At 35.8% G+C, this 17324-nt stretch overlaps 1 protein-coding gene across 2 annotated transcripts in view; it reads right to left on the bottom strand.

Moving 5' to 3' along the window:
• PEX5L (peroxisomal biogenesis factor 5 like) overlaps nt 1–17324 on the bottom strand; it is a 39271-nt gene that overhangs the window by 2272 nt on the left and 19675 nt on the right. For both annotated transcript variants that reach the window (XM_035557291.1, XM_035557292.1), the window contains 6 exons: nt 16431–16527; nt 10557–10652; nt 3556–3672; nt 2479–2622; nt 1556–1626; nt 172–369 (listed from right to left, as the gene is read on the bottom strand). In XM_035557291.1, the coding sequence (XP_035413184.1) occupies nt 172–369; nt 1556–1626; nt 2479–2622; nt 3556–3672; nt 10557–10652; nt 16431–16527 (723 nt within the window). The remainder of the gene's footprint in view (nt 1–171; nt 370–1555; nt 1627–2478; nt 2623–3555; nt 3673–10556; nt 10653–16430; nt 16528–17324) is intronic.

Raw genomic sequence — 17324 nt, 5'->3', positions numbered from 1 at the left:
ATTTATGCCTTTAATGACTTTATGATGCATCTCACAATTCAGAGACATTTATTGGGCTCATGAAAACATGTTGAAGGGCTGCCAACTAATTGACTTTTTTTTGTTTTTTGAATGCACCATCATTTGTAGTGGTTGTTAAATTTCTGCCATCAGGATTTATGCTGCATTTACCTTTCGTCTGATGTTTTAGACATTCTCCTGGTAAGTGCTGGGGACCCTTTTTTGCTTTTTGCTATATACTTGTATTTTGGATTTTGCTTTATCCAGTTTCTTAGAGCTTGATACGCTTCTTGTTGATGGCCAGTGTTGGTATAACTTACAGCTAGTGCCATCAGAGCTTTTAGGTTGTTTGGCTGTAGTTCCAAGCACCTGGGCAGAAAATAAAAATATTGTGAGGTTGTTTTTTTTTTTTTTTTTTTTTAGCCAAAACAATTCTTGAATTCTTTCACAATAGCCTGTGTAAAAAAAATAATCAATCACTCACACAAATAAGATCTAACCAATAATACTTTCATTATGAGCATTATGCACATGTATACACACACATATGCATGCATATGCCTGTGCATACACACACATGTATGCATGTAAACATATGTATACAGGTTATGTTTTCATTCTTTTGGTTATGAGTACATTGATTGGGTAGACTCATTTTATATTATCTGTCTAGTAAATAAAAAGAAGCTTCATGTAAATTCAAGGAAACAGTTTAATATGATTTTCAGTTATATAAAAAAGTATTCTGAAGACAAAAATCTCTTTCTTATGAATCTTGACACTGATGCTAAATTCTCAGTAATTCTTTGATAATGCTAGAGCCAGTCAACTTGAGTAATCTTTCTACAGCTACATATATAATGAAATGAAAACAGAATCTGGTCTATTGTTTGAATGTTCTTGTTTTAAATCCGTGGGAATGGGAAAGCCGTCAATCAGGCAATCCCTTGGTTTCACTATCAGGTGGTACACTAAGTTACACATAAATGAGTTAGAGTATCCTTAGGTGAAGTGACTTGGTTAACGTTAATGCAATTGAATTTGGAGAGGGTACTTGTTTCAAGTGGAGACATGAAAACCCACTAGAGAAAGGTAATACTAATGCTGATATTTTGGAACTGACGTTTTACATACAAGCATAAGATCATCTTTATATCTCTATCAACCATAAATGTTCTCAGTTTAGTATTCAGCTGCTGGAGGGTGCTCATTCCAATTAAGAAAACTTCTTCATTAAAGGAAAGACTACAAAAAATATGCCAAGTGGCTAGAATATCAAAAAGAGTCTTTATTTGCATTATGTCTAATTCATGTTTATCAGGCCACATAACTTTTCTTCTGAGCAACTAATTACATTACTAGATTAAATATTGTACTTATTTCATTAAACAGAAATATTAATCACTCTGAAGTTACTGGGAAGATTTCTGCACCTATGTCAACGCTTTACTTAGTTAAATGAATGCTTTGTGTTACAAGTATGAGGTTAAGTATACCTACATCTCCATTACCTAATACTCATTAGACCCCTTACTTAGCAATTATCTTCATCTACCTTTGGAGGGCGACAATGGCTGCCTGCTCATTTTCATTCTCTGCCTGTGTTATACCCAGGAACTGCCAGGCCTGCAAAAATAATCATCGCTGTATTATTTTGTTATATATACCCAAGCACAAGGAGAGTTACAACTAGTATCACTGTTCAGCAGGGAAGTAAATAAAAGTAGATCTGTTCTAATTACAGATATTTCTATGGTGAACATACCAACGGTACAAATCAATGCAGTTTTGAATATCTTTGGGCCTGTTAATTTTTATAATCAATCAGTGCAAAGGTATTCTGTCAGTGCATAATCACATGATGTTTTCTCAAATGTGAGTTACTGTATATTTTAAATATAACTAGACTTTTATGGAAAACAGTGAAGAACAACTATTAAGTTGTATAGGTCTAAAGGATTCTAGAAGGTCTGGGCTTTTTGAAATACTGCTGTTTATTTTACCCTAGCAAGAGATTCAAAGAAACCTAGATACTTAAATTGTAAATATTGTAAATATTTTTCAGGTTTCACAGAAAACAGACTTTAAATATATACCCATTGAAAACATCAATATTGTAGAAATTGATATAACTTTAAATTTTTTGTCAGCATTCTTGTTCAATCACTCAATGGCTTTTTCAATAGAAGTGTTTAATAGGTTGAAAATATCAGGAAAAAAATGAAAAGTTTGAAATATTGTCTCTTCAATACTTTTAAATGACAACTTGGAAATTCTATAATTTCAATAATAGATTCTCATTTTACGAAGAGCTCACCTTTATCTATTTCAAGGCATATGCTATTCCAAAACCATTATTGTTCAATCTGTTTCAGTCAGTCATGACTAGCTAAGGTTTGAGCCATGAAACCATTCCATCTTTGCATGCTAAAGGGTGTCCCCTTTTCCTTTGTCAATAAAAGGCACAAGAGTGAATACCTCTGCATCATTTGGTTCTTGTAGAATTGCAGCCTCCAGGTACAAGATTGTAACTGGCAGGTCACCTTCTTTCATTTTTTTAAGTCCTTCCTCAAAAGCACCTGGCCAGTCTTTGAACGGGTTTTCTGTATGAAAATAATATCCCTGGAGAAGAGAGTTAAGGGACCCATGATGAAGCACTGCAGTAAGGAATAGCAACTGTAAAATTAAATGATTCACAATTTTCCAAATGGATGTAAACATCCTTTGTTCTATGAAAAAAAGTACGAGCTACTCTGTGAAATTTAAATTACAAGAATTGTAAAACAAAAACAAACAAAAAACCTAACCACCACTGGGCATTTATATTGTGCTCTCTGTATATTTACTTTAGCTCTGAAGTTATTCTTACTGATACTCATGTTGGACTCTCCATCAAAGATAATGTACAAGCTCACACTGACTGCAGTATTAGCAGAACTGAACCTTGCATGAGCCCAGGACATCCAATTTGATGGTTAAGAGCACACCTCAAGGGGTTGACTCCCTGTGGTGACTGTAACCTGATCTCTGTTCAATTAATACCCTGAAATCTTCAATTAACCTTCAAGATATAGAATGGTGTTTCAACCATCTATTTTAGGATTTTTTTTTTTTAGATTTTGCGTTTTTTTTATCACACATTGCAGTGTGAAGTGTGTAGGCTAATATCGGCTACATAAACAAAAATAAAGCACACAATGGAGGAAATGAAGAAGGGAGACAGAATATGTCATTCTTATTCTCTGAAAGTGTCAGCCCAGATTTTCTTAGTATTTGCTGCTCTTCCTTAAGCACCTGTCTTCAAAGTGCCCAGAATCCAGCACTTTGCTTTGTGATCCATTTGGCTGAATTCACACAGTGTGCATGTCTAAGTGTGTTCTCACTACAGTACTCTTCCAAATCTACTCTACTCACAGACACTTTAAAGAGGATGAGCTCTTTTGGGTAAAATTAGTTTCCTTATTTTCGAAGAGTTTTCTTGGGTTCCCTTGAACAGCTGAGGCTCATCTAAAAATTTCACAGGAAGGATGCGCTGTATTAAAAACTTTGTGTTACCTTCTCAATGGTTGAGATGGTGACTTGTCCCGGTGCTTCCTGGTTCTCTGAAATCCAGTTCCTGCGAGCCATTTCTTCCCATTCTGCTTGCATTTTATCCCAAAACTCTGTGTCTGACTGGAAGAAAAAGAGGAAAAAAAAGAAGAAAATGAGCAACAAAACTCAAAATGGTGAGCTTTTAATTTCTTTCTACCAGTGGCCTGAGTCTGGCAATTTTGCTGAGCAGGATTTGTTCTATTAATAATCATACTGACTGAAATACTACAGTACAAATTTGGAATTCCATGTAATTAAATTTCATCTCCTATATTGGAATGCGTTTCTTCAACAGAAATCTCTTTATCTCAGAGGCAGCATATGTTCTATTTGGAGCAGGATTTGCAGCAGCTTACACTACATTGCACTGATGCTAACAGCAAATTGTTACATACAATTTGAATGAAATGAATACTGCCCAAAAAAGCACACAAACCCACAAACAAAACAAAACAAAAACAACCCTAAGCATACATGTTAAAGAATAACAATAGATAAACCAGTTTAAAACAGAACAAGTATCCTACTTTGATAGATTCAGCATTTTCTACTCCATAAAAGAGTAATGAGAAAGCTTAGACAGAGAGCATTTGCACAAGAGAATTCAAATTAAATGTCTTTTGACATAGTGGAGAAATCCCAACATATATAGTGCTGGTGAAAGGAATCTGTAAGAGCTTATAAAATTGTACAGTAAGGCTAAGATTTAGCTGAAAGTCAAGAGGGAAAAACACGTAACAGAGAAATAGAAATGATTAAAAACAAATGAGGTTTAGGATGGGTAACAACCAGAATGAAGGAACCACTGTGTTTGCTAGAAATCGATGTCAAGAAACAGAAACAGGGCAAAAAAAAAGTGGCGGAAATCCAAGATAAGGTGCTATTTTTTCAGCTGCCACACATTAGTCATAGCCCTGAAGGGCAGTCCTGTAGCAGAATATACACTCAGCACTGCAAGCCTTTGCAAAGTTCTCCAGTTCGTTAAGGACACGGCCAGTATTTCAGTGAAACAGCACTACTGAGGGTGCAGTTTTTTAGTTTATTTATGTCAAAGAGAATAGCACAAATAACTCTGTTGAGGTATAGACAGACCTATTTGAGAGTGAGGTACTAAACAAAATTATTTAAAGTTGTTAGAAACTGGTCCAGATAGTTTTGTCCAAATTGTTATTGCAAGATCAATCACTCAATGGCTCCACAGCCAGGCATGATTTGCAAAATCTGAATCTGTGATTGCATTACTTGCCACAGGCCTCCTTCTTAGGTGCTTGGAAAAAGGAAAACGCAGACTATTAGCGGATCTAGAATGAGTCAGCAATGAGAGCATTTGAGACTAGATATGAAGGGTTAGGAGGGCTTGCAACCACTATCAATAGGGGCAATTACTATAAATCACAAGGCTGTTTGCAAATGGCAAGGTGCATTCCCTGTCTAGAAATCTAACAGGCATTTCCCTTTGACTCTTCCTGTGTCATCTGCCTCCTGATATCCAGGAGACTCAGACTAGCATGAATTATGCAATGGCAGGATCTGTGAAGACACCTGCTATGTTACTCTGCAGACTAGGAAATGAGCGTGAATCATTCACGCCTGGAGAGATTACACTCTTTTTAATAGAAGCAAACTGAAGGTGACAACTCTGTTACACAACAACTTCTGAGGTTTCAAAATTTGCTTTCATTCCAAATTTGAAGGAAATACAGCCTTTTAAATAGTTGTGAGATTGTGCTGAAATGTCCATTTAGGGATTGAAAAAGCCAGGATAATGATTCAGATCTCGCCCTTTTTTATCAGGCATGAGCAGAGGCACTTGAATCCCTTAAACTATCCTGTTCAACAAATATCTCCATGGTCTATTTTGCATTCAGTGCAAATCTGCGCTGCACTGAAGAAGAAAATTACTTGACCGTGTTTTTACTAGAAGTAATTTGGAGATTCAGGATGAGGTAAAGGAGTGGAAATTTCCCTTTTCTGTAGATTAATATTAATATAACTACAGAAAAGTAATTAGTAATGCCTTTTAAAACAGATTAAGTTATAGAACTAATGATATATATGTATATGATGTTTATATTAGATTTTTTTTCTTGCATTTTTTTCCCACAAAAATCATTTATACAACCCACTGACTTGGAAACATATCAAATCACATTTCATCTTCATATATAAAAACACAGTGTTTTTAAGTCTTAAATTCAAATACTGCTGCTTAATTACATATTTATAATTCACACAGAAGCTCACTGTGTGCATATTCTACTTAAAAGGCTAATGAATTACTATGCATTCAAATAATAATGATTAATGTTTATCTATAGTGAATCAAAAATGGAGGAAAAATGTATTGGGGAGAAGTCCAGTTAAACTATTAGCTCTATTATCTCATCACATACTACTTGGACAGGGGTCAGGACCGAACTGTTATTTTGCAACTATAACTAGTGATTTGCATGTTTGGGCAAAATGGATTTAAGTGCTTCATGTGGCTGTTGGGGAGGGAAGATAGCCTCGCCTTGACCTGGCGAGTAGTTCTTATGATTTTGATTTTCCTTTTCATGTCATGATAAACCCTCAGTGGTGTAGCTGTACAGAACTGTATGGAATTTCCTGGAAGGGCACCTGAACTGTTGTTGGTTTTGATACAGGAAACCAAAGTCTAGGAGAGTTCAGTTGTCTGAATTCCACTCCTACGGTGTGGTGGGATAGCAAGCCTACGACTGCAAGATATTAATATAGATATTATTAGGATAGAATAGATATATCTTAATATATATATATATTTATAATATTAAGGTATTATATACTAATACATTTAAAGTGACATGATGTCTCTCTTATCAGCCTTCCAGAGTTCCAGGGGATTAACTGATTTTTTTGCCTTAAATAAATGTATATTACAGAATATTTTAATTATTACATAACACCAGGTAAAGTGTTGAGATACCTCTATGACATAACTGTGTGTTAAGCAACTCTTCTTGTCACCTTCTTATTCCTGTGGAGTTTCACAAGAACACTTTTCATTAGTTCAGACGTAAGCTTATGCACATCTGTACAGGTGGTAGTCTTAACGGAGATGTTTGGAAGAAAAGAATACAGGGAGAAAGGAGTAAGATACATACTTTCTCTGGAAAGCCTCTGAGAATTTCGTAAGACTACCTTAGTAGAGAAATAACTGTTCTGTGATGCTGACCCAAATGGGACTGTATCCATACCTCTGTTTTCTAAAGCTGTGAGATATAAAAGCCCAGATATACTAAGGGTCCAGTTACCCGAAAGGACAGGACCTGCTGGGAAAGTCTGGAGCCAGGGACTGTATGGTTGTACTGGGACTGATGAGGAGGGACAACAGGACTGTGAGTTCCCTTCAATTTCAGAACTCCTGCAGCAGCTATGGCTTCCTAAATGCATTCAGTACGTGCGGGTTCTGAAACCGCTACGGCAAAACCACGCTGAGCAACTGGATCATGCTCAATCATGGCACCTGATAAAATGCCATAATATTGCCATGGCAAATAACAATGTCAATAGCAGAGCAGTTTAATGTCCTTGAGAAGAGGACTGTAAATATTGCATGGTCTTTATTAAAGGCCTAAGGCTATTTCAGGTGTCATTAGTGGCAGTTTTTCCATTGACTTCAGTAGTAGGAGGGCTAAATTAATATTGAATGCTTCTGAAAATCTGGCTCTGGATCAAGACTCCTAAATTTAATTTTAACTCTATTTGCTATGTGACTGGTGCCAATTATTTCATTTCAATGTTTTTCCTACCTTAACACTGGCAAATTGCTTTGGACATATCAAAAGTTTTCAGAGCAGTTGAACATGTTTAACATATTCTCAGATCATCTGCAGCCTTTGAGTGAAATGACAACCAGGAAAAATGTTTCATACCATCTGACTCCTTCCCTGCAGAATATTCTGCATTTTGTCAAAGAGACTGCTTTTACCCTTAGTATTTAAAAATATGCTGAAGCAGTGTCTCAGTGGGAGACAAAATTTCTTCAGGTTCTTTATTTCCTGTGATACAATGGCGGGAGTGGGGGTGGATTTTCAGAATATTGATGGCTAATTTTTAAATTTACTGGTTTTCATCACATTTGATTAGAATTTTGCCTGTCCCATACTGCTAAAACTCAGTTTGCAATGTTTCTTCTTGACCAATGCATAAAAAATAAAGCTGTAGGAAAGCTATTGTGGTTGTTCTTCCTTTGAATTACTGCATCAATATGTTAAATTTGTGCACTTATTAATTACTACTAACAACTGTTGTCACAAAATTTAGCTGCAATATGTTCTGATGCTTCATAACAGTATATTTATTATACAGTAAGGGCTCATGTTGTAAATAAAATGATGCCGAGAAGGATGGTTTAAAATTTCTTTTGTGTAAGCTCACAAAACAGCGTGGCATCTGCAATTTAATATCTACACCAGGGAAATATGGCATAAGAAAATATTAAAATTGCTTTTTTCCATGTCTGAGACATTTCTCTGTTGGAAGTTTTTGCACTTCCTTGGTTTCATGTTTTTTAATTCTAACTCACTACCAGTAGGAAGGTGCAGGATAAAACAATCATATTAACAGAATATAGATACAGGATGGATCTGAGTTCCCATGCTAGCATTTTTTTTCTTTTTTTTAATTCAAAAGTATTGACTATTGGTAAAAAACATCTAATTACTAGAAAAAATATTTTAGACCATATTTGGTATGGCACTTGGAAATCACGATGTTAGGCTATTTGTGCTTCCCTCAAGTGTTTAGCAAAGGGACAAGTTAAAAATCAAATCCAGTTTCCAGAATGAAAGAAAAGGTAGCCAAGTCTGCAAGGACCCAATCAGTGCAAGCGCATCTAGATCCTCTGTAGTAAAAAAGCTAATTTACTTACCTCTGTATTCTTTAAAGAATCCCCAATGACACAGACATCTTTAAACCTACTTAAGAAAGAATTACCTCACAGATTTTCATTAATCTCAGAGTTTGACATCTTAAGACCATTCCCAAAGCTCTAAAGTGAGTATTGGGTGGAGGATAAAGTTTGGTGTCTTCATTTACCGAATTTTTAATTAATTCCTTTCAAAGCAGGCAATGAAGAACCTCAGATTCACTTCCTTTTCTTGATCAGTTTTCTGGCTAATCTTACCACTCAGAGCTTTCCCAGTTGAGGAATATTACAGAAACATCCTAAGCCTAAAAGAAGGATTTTTGAACAGTATCTATTCTCTGGTTAAGAAAGCACTAATCTTTCTGAGATGGCCTGCAATTTATTTCAATTTATTTCAATCACCTTAACTTTCTTACCACTTCATTTTTGCTAGGATGAAAATTCAATGCTTTTCAGATGCAAATGAAAATAACTATAAGATCTTGAAGAATCATCTCCTTTCTATTTTAACTACCTGGTCTAAATTTCTATTTTAAGCAGAAAGAATTACTTAGACTTCCAGTTACATAGTTAGGGAAACATTTAATTAGAATCTTTTTAATAGCTGTTTGCAAGACTACATTAAAGCATTTTAATAATCTTTGTCGTCTCAGAATGACCTTTTTTTACAATACATTCTCTTCCTTATTTTATTTGGTAAAGTAATTCAGTAAAGCCTTGTAATCTGTCTAGGAACTCCCCATCACACGTGGTTTCTGGGAACTGCAAAAGTACTGACACCATTTGCTTAACCACTAACTGTAATGCAGAGATGTTCACCATCAGATTCTCTGTGTCTCAACCACAGATTACTGCACAACATATCCCACCTTAAGGATAATATTGCCGTGCAATTAGGAACACCTAGAAAATTTTGGTGATCTGAAAGCAAGTCTCTCATTTCCTGCCAGGAACAAATGTGTATGATGTGCCACATCATAAAAAAAAACACAAAACAAAACATATGCATCACCAACAGTTATTCAAAGTTGTTAATCTAATTGGTCAGGAAAAAAGGCACTCAGAGAATACAATTTTATAAACTCTTCAGTCTGTAGTTTATAAAACAGCTAATTTACTGATCGTGTCCATTTTAACTTTGTAAACTGAGATGATATTTTACGTGCATTAAGATCCTGTGAAACCATGGTAGAAATCATGTAGTCTTACCTTATCATATCATGAAAAATTTCCCTCAGTGGGAAAAATCCCTCAGTGGGATGCAGCTGTCCTGGCTGTTTGTGGCAATGGGATTTTAAACAGTTATGACTGAACCTCGGAGAAGATATGATGCTCAGAATTGACAATTGTACCTTATTTTTTGATGGATTCTGTTAAAAAATCTGTATGCCACCTTGTCTTAAGACTGGTGCAGGATTTCAGTTGGGAGTAGTGGTATAGGACAACACTCAAGAGACATTTTTCGTGTTAGAAAAGTAGAAGTTAATGAAAAAAAAAACACTAGATAAGAGAACTATTTGAATACCTTCACCTTTTCAAACTAAATTCCTTTATCAGGAGAAGAGAATACTCTGATGTTTAACATTCTATCTATAATTCTATTATAATGCTAATTATAAAAATGCACTGATTATGGCTGTATGTGCAGTTACTCATCCATTACACCAACTAATCATTCTCTTTATCAATGATTCTGAATTCCAATTTCAATGTGGAGAATTGGTTTGTGTCTGAGCTGAAATAACTGCATACATTCAGTTGCTGGGGAAAAAATAGTTTTCACTCATATACCTTTATTTTTGAAGTACTTGCATTACGGGGAATTTTTCTTGACCCACATATTAGAGTAAGACAAAATCAATTTTGAAAAGTTAGTTCTGGCTCATGTCCATTTATAGCTAAGGCTGTATTTTTTGTTAAGAGAGAAACTGATATCTTAAATGAGTAACTCCAGGAACCATATCTTTTCTCTGCTTTGAATAATCAACTTCCAACTTTCACCTCTACTTATGCTGCAAAATGAATACAAAATCCATAGAACATTAGATGAAAATGAGAACAGTAAATGAAATAATACCTCAACAGCTGCCTTTGCTCTTTCAAATTCTTCTTCCAAGGAGTGATTTCTAGAGAGAAGAGGCCCTCCCCAACGTTGCTCCTTAGCTGATCGTGCCTAAAAAATAAAAGAATAACTCAGCATAGGATGATATACTCTCTGCTAAATTTCTGAGTTATTTCCTTAACTGCCTCAAGCCCAAAATGGCGTTTTTCTTGGGCAAAACTAATCGTGTCCCTGCATGAATTCCTCTGAATTCGCATACACTGTAGAAAGATCATTCCTCATCAGAAGCAGAATAACTTATCTTTCTAGAGTTTTCTTATTACTCAAGATGTGTGAAAAATAAAGAGACAGCCAAGAAAAGACAATGAAAGGACTGGGCTAAAAAGGGAATAGATGGCTCTTTTGTTAAGACTTTTACCTTAATTGTTCCCACTTCTGTATTATGACTGTGGCAATGCATTCCACTCAGTATATTCCAAGAAGAAAGCCTCTCATTTTGCCTGTATATTTTGATTTTTTCTTTCAGATTCTGCTTTGGGATCACGTTGGAGAGACAGGTTTGCTATGGCTTTCACTGGAGGGATAAATCCATTTTACAATCAGTAGTTGTGCTCCCTTCTACACCTTACTATCAGTCAATCCCATTGGAAGTCCATAACAAGTTTCTCCCTATTCTCTTGCTAAAAAACATTTTATTAATGCTTTCTGCACAAAAGGCACAATACAAAAACAAACAGTATTCAGTGATGGCATAGAAAATCACAAAGTGGCCTAATCTTGCTAAACAGAGCTCTGACTGCTAATCCCTTCTCTCGTGTTTGTCAGAGGTTAAACTCATTAGCCATTTGCCTGACCATGGTCCCAACTGCATCAATTTACATGATTATGTTTCTGATGACTGTACTTATAATATTCAATTTCAATAAGACACATTGCTAAAAGACTAATTTTGCTCACTTCAGACTCATTGGGCTGTATCTGCAAGTGTTGGAATTTGCTTTCTTGGAATGAAACATGCAATAACATTCCTGTGCGTTCATACAATGTGCAAAGCATGGTCAGACGTGTCTGCCTGTGTATACTCATGCCTTTTTAACTAGAAAGATGACATACTTTGTCAATATAGCCCTAAAGTTTCTGTTTTGTTCCTATACACAAAACAGTTATTTTACTGATTAACAGAATTTAGGGCAGAAGAGGTAACTGGTGCAAATAGTCTGTTTGTTTCTATGTTTTCTTTTGTCACTTGGACATCCATAAGATGAAAGTGATGTTCTACTGGTGGTAAGTGGAGTTGTCTGGAATATGTGTCTTTGAGGAATGTGCTTGGGTTTAATTAAAAGTTATCAAGAGACCTTAATCTTATCACTATGTTTGGAAATTTGTTTAATTGACCTCCTCGTTTCTCTTATTACTTTTAATTTCTGTTTCCAGCTATTACTTCTTATCCTTTCTCCAGTAGTGTGAAGCAGTTTTTAGTACCCCTTATTTTCTCTGTGGAAAGATACCCATTACTTTAATCTGGTTTTAATTATCTTTTAAATGTTATAAAGAGATTAAGATCTTAGCTTGTTATGAGCCATTTTATTCAGATTTCAACCTTTTTGTGGCACTTTTACTCTCCCTCTTTAATTTATTAAAGCTTTAATGTATAGCCATACAGACAACAAAAGTGACCACTATGGTCCAATACCTGTCTTGCTGTTTCTTTATGCAGGGAGCAAGCGATCTCCTATCTCCCACTAATTATGCCTGCTTTTCTATGGTTTTCTTGTCACAGTACTGCACAGGGAGCACTCACAGTGACATGTTCGTACACTCTGAGCCATAGATCCTTTTCAGAATTGCTTTCCAACATAGCGTTGTAAGTAGAGCCTGCATTCTCATTCTGTAATATATGATTTTTCAAGCAACCGTATTGTAACACATATTTATATAGGTATCTTGGTCACCAGCTCATTTTTATGACTCCCTTGTTTACATTTTATTCGGTCCACTGTTGCATTATATGCAAATTTCACCAGGAATGGCTTGCATAGTTATTTTCAGATCAGTAATATTGAAGATCATGATTTCTCTTTGTAATGTCAGAAGAATCCCCCTTTATGATTACAATTCCTAGTAAATAACTACCGGTCCTGAGAACTTGTTAGCTAGCCTTAATCTGTTTAACAGCTGCTTTATTCATATTGCATGATGGTAATTTTTAAATCAGAATATAGTACACTAAGTCAAACATCTTGCTGAGTATCACACAGCAGCTTATCAACCCAACCTGCAATCTGATCAAAGAATAAAATCTGTTTTTTCTTGACGCAAAAGTGTGTTGATAGACGTTAATTATGTTCCTAGCCTTTTCACTATTTATGAGTTGACTCTTGCAAAATGTTTGACTACATCAGCTTTTGAATCTTTTGCTTCTAGTGACTGTAATTGCCTTAGGTCAAGGACAAAAGCATAAATCATGATGTTTAGACTGACTAGTACTGGAGAAGGGGAGAGAGCTTGTTGGGGCAGTTAGAGAGGTGAGGAGAAAGAGGATAAGAAAGAAGCACACAAGTCCCCTCCTCTGCCTCATATCACAGCATACACATTCTCTCTGCATAATCCCCACAGAAATACACCTTCTCCTCCATTAAATGCACACCTGCTCTCAATCAGAGGGGAAAAAAGAAGTAATTAACAAAACCCACATAAGCTACATTTGCATATAGACAATGCAGAGTCATATTCTGAGTTGTGATATCCAGAAATGAAAAACCCCATGTGTAACAAACATGCTGCCTTTTGCTAGTGCAGGAAGAGAGGGGATGGAAATGGAGTGCCAGCACTGGAGAACTTCACCTCTCCAGCTGGTGATGGACTGGGACTCTGCAGCTGTGACCCTTAACGGGAGCCCAAGGTGTAGTATGGGTCGGGGTGGAATGGGTATGTCTGAGGCATGGACAGCCTGCATACACTGTGGTTTGATATGCTCACCACTCTACAGTGGAGGTGCTGTAGTTGATCACTGGCTGCTGTCTTCAGGAACAAAATCTTCCATTCCAATACATTTGCGCAGTTTCCTGCACCTGTAGTCTGCTTATGTGCTGTTGGACCTTAACTGTTGGTGAGAGGCTTAAATTATAGTCTTAAATTTTGAGCAGGTCTTCAAATAACGAGCTAAATCTGTCCCTTGTAACTTAATTTTATTAGAGTAACTGGCACATCCAAAAAAATCCAGGCCATTTGTCTTACCATATGTATCTGGGAGAAGTGGGGAATAAATCATGCATTCTAAAAACTGCTGCCCAAAACTGCATGTTTCTAAGGTTTACAGGCTTTGAGATACACGTTGGTCTAAGAGTGTAGAGATAGTAGAATTAGGTATAGTTTGTAGTATGTCGAGGTGTATGCATTCTGAGTGAGCAATGAGACCTGAGTTTTAAATTGTATTTTGAAAGTTAAAATATAAGCAGAGTTTATGCATATACATTTTAACATATTACCTCCCTCTGTAGTTTGTAACTGTCAGAGAGAAAATAAACCTTCAAAAAACCCCATCACTGTAGGATATCTAGTACCAATAAAACCGTATCAAGGAACTTTCTGGTATGGCAGACAAAAGAATGAGCAAAGATACTTGGGCCAATACAGCTTAAGAGTTAATAATAGGAAACATATGATGTGAGCAGAATACTAAGAAGGAAGTTGGCCACATCCAGTGACAGCTACCATGCTATCGCCCTTTCCAACATTCAGAGACATTTCTTCCTCATTCTATGATTCTTATTAATTCAAAGCTTGCCTTTGTGATTTTGTATGACATAAGCGCTGGTAAACACAGGATTTTGTTAAGGAGATTGCATAATTTTAATGAAAATGTAACCTAGTTGCTTAGTATTTCACTTTGAGGAACTAAATCTAACATCAAAGATGAGTGTTGAAGGCAATTGTCTCAGCAACTACTGATGGCTAACTGCAGCAAGTTTGACAAGATGAAATCTTTAGGGTATGACAGAATCTGGTGCATATGCAAAGGTTACCCTTAAACGAGATAGACAAGATCTATAGAGGACAAAGTATGGTAAACATATGCTTTGATAAAAGCACTGCTAATGTGATTTCTTTTACAAGCAGATTAAGAACTCTGTTAAGACAGATGAGCCTGGTTGTCAGGACTGACAACTTTGACAGTCCAAGTATAAGCAGGATGAAGCACTATTAATTACCAGGTCAACAACATTTCATGACTTGAGTGGATCACGAGTTTGAAAAAAAGGAGCTTATGATAAAGCAAAACAAAACATGAAATATACCAGAGCATCAGATAAGAATTTTATACTCTGCTTCTCTTTCAAGTTGGCTGATTCAACTTAAGATTTTTAAATTTTCAAATACCATCCATTTTATAAAATAGTACGGAGACTCAAAGGATTGAATCTATACTGAATTAAAAATGCTGATTTTTGCTTCTGCAGTTATTCTAGTAGAATGGGAAATAGACCATATAAAGTAGAGGTGCTGTATTTGCAATTGCTTTTACAGAAAGCCACAGACTTAAAATCGGTGACTGTCTACTTGATTTAAACACATCTAGGTTAAACATAAAGATGGCATTTAGATCTATTAGGCTGAGGAGTAGCCTCCTAAAAAGTGGTTAGGGGTACTTCAAGAGAAGATGGACAAAGCATGTGAAAAGATGCTGTCCATATAAAGTGGATATTATGCAACAGATCTTTTCCATTACTAAGATGTATAAATATTGTACAGAATGAAAAAGACATCATGCATTAGAACTAGTTAAACCTTCCAGGGGAAAAATAAAAATTAAAAAAAAATATATTATCCTGTTTGTAATGTAGAAATGTCAGGAAAGTAAAGGAGACTTTTTCACTTTTTCCCTAATGAAAATATAGAAATGGGTCTTGATAACTAGGTTCTATTTCTATTTTCTGCAAAAACTGGTGCATGATCTCCAAAAAAGACATTTGGCATTTTGGTGTCTCATTTTTCCATTTTCAAATGGGACTATTAATTTTCATTAATTTCCAGATATTACATCTAACAGAAAGGTTTTGAAGTGCAGGCTTAAAAATAGCTGTAGAAAAATTGAGAGAAAAATTGCTTTCAACTATAAGTGAATCCACCAAACAACTCACTCTCACCCCTGCCAGTAGCATTGACTGAACTTGAAAACTTTCAGTTAAGAAACAAAAAACTGGAAATAAGGTGTATAAGCAATCTGAACTATATGAATGCATATATAAATGTGTATTTGTACATATATATGCATACATATATATAATACCATATGACTTTAAGTAATTTCCATAAAGTCCTGTTCAATATACTATATGACGGTGGAACTGGGCAAATCTACAAATTTACAACCCAGAGCCCTCCTTATTGGAGTTCATTTTCCAGCAGGAAAAAGTCCATTGAACACACTGCTCTCCCACCTGTGGAGATAAACTACTAATGAATGTTGGCCTAATGATTCTTTCCCGTATTCCTTTGCCATTTCCCAATTTTGGGTATTCCTGGTTGACCAAGAGACATTGAGAAAAGCTATATTACAGGAACAGGGAACCATAAGAAGTTTGATTTTCAGAACTGGAGGAAGGGAAAGAAGATACTGCTGTAAATTGCAGTTTGATGTCTTTTTGTACAGGAAGGTCACACAGTTCACTGCAGTGTTAAACTCTGAATGTTTGATACGCTGACAGTTATGCTAATTTTGTAATATACTAATTTGGAAGCTGTGTGAAGATTCAGCTGTATGAGGCTTTTAACTGATGATCCTGAAAATTTCCCTTAAAAATAGTTCTTCCAGCATGTGAACAGTTAGCCAATGAGACAATTCCTACTTGCCTTTTTAATGTTACTAAATTTACCAAATCTTCTTACCTGTATTGCAGGTGCAAGTTCTAGTTCTGATGTTGAATCAGTGTCCAAGGCACTCTTGACATTAGTCAGCTCAGACTGTGATCTATTTTCTGTGGACCTAGAAATAATGTATTTACATATTCGTCACTGCGGACTAAGATGCTTTGCCTTATCTATTTCAGGTTCATAAGCTCATACAGACTAATTAGGTTAACTCTTTTAACTGAATTGTTTAACTTGGAGATTTCAAAAGTGCCTGAACCCTTTTCAGTGTTCCTGCTATTCCATTTTTCAGTTCTGTGCAGACAATAGTAATGCAACAAAACGGAATCAGGCCTGATTCACCAGTAAAGCACCAAGCACGTATGGGCATTAAACTACTATAATGGAATGGAGACTTTGCCTGTACCACTACACTTCCATTTCATAGAAATGCAAAATGAGGTTTAGGCAATGACACAAGAATGTAACTGCAGTCAGCGTCTAAGAATCAACAACCACATTGCAAGACTTTATCCTGGCTTATGTGCCTGTTTGTGCCACAAGATCTTATTTTCTTCCTTAGAAAATGAAGCCCTGTAGGCCAAAATCAGGTTAACTGAGCGAAACTCTTCTATAAAGCTCTAAGTTAATGAAACACTCAGATAAAGGGCTGGTTAAGACACAGGATGAGCATCAGTTGGTCAGGAATCTGCTTCTAGTGTACGAAAATGATAATCACGGTCATGCATAATGCAGCGAATGAGTGTTGCTTATATACCAAGAAGACAGCAGAATTAATCTATGTGACCTTGTCCTAAAGGCAAAGCCCAATTTTTCCCTCTTTTACATCCTTTGTAATTTTAGTTGAACTGTGTGAAAGAGGTAATACTTGGCTTGTATATTTTTTCTTGTGTCTTCCACACAGAAATTCTG

Source organism: Cygnus atratus, chromosome 9, assembly GCF_013377495.2.
Source record: "Cygnus atratus isolate AKBS03 ecotype Queensland, Australia chromosome 9, CAtr_DNAZoo_HiC_assembly, whole genome shotgun sequence".
Taxonomy (NCBI): domain Eukaryota; kingdom Metazoa; phylum Chordata; class Aves; order Anseriformes; family Anatidae; genus Cygnus; species Cygnus atratus.
Note: the sequence above shows the minus strand (reverse complement) of the source record. Positions and strands in the feature narration are given on the sequence as shown.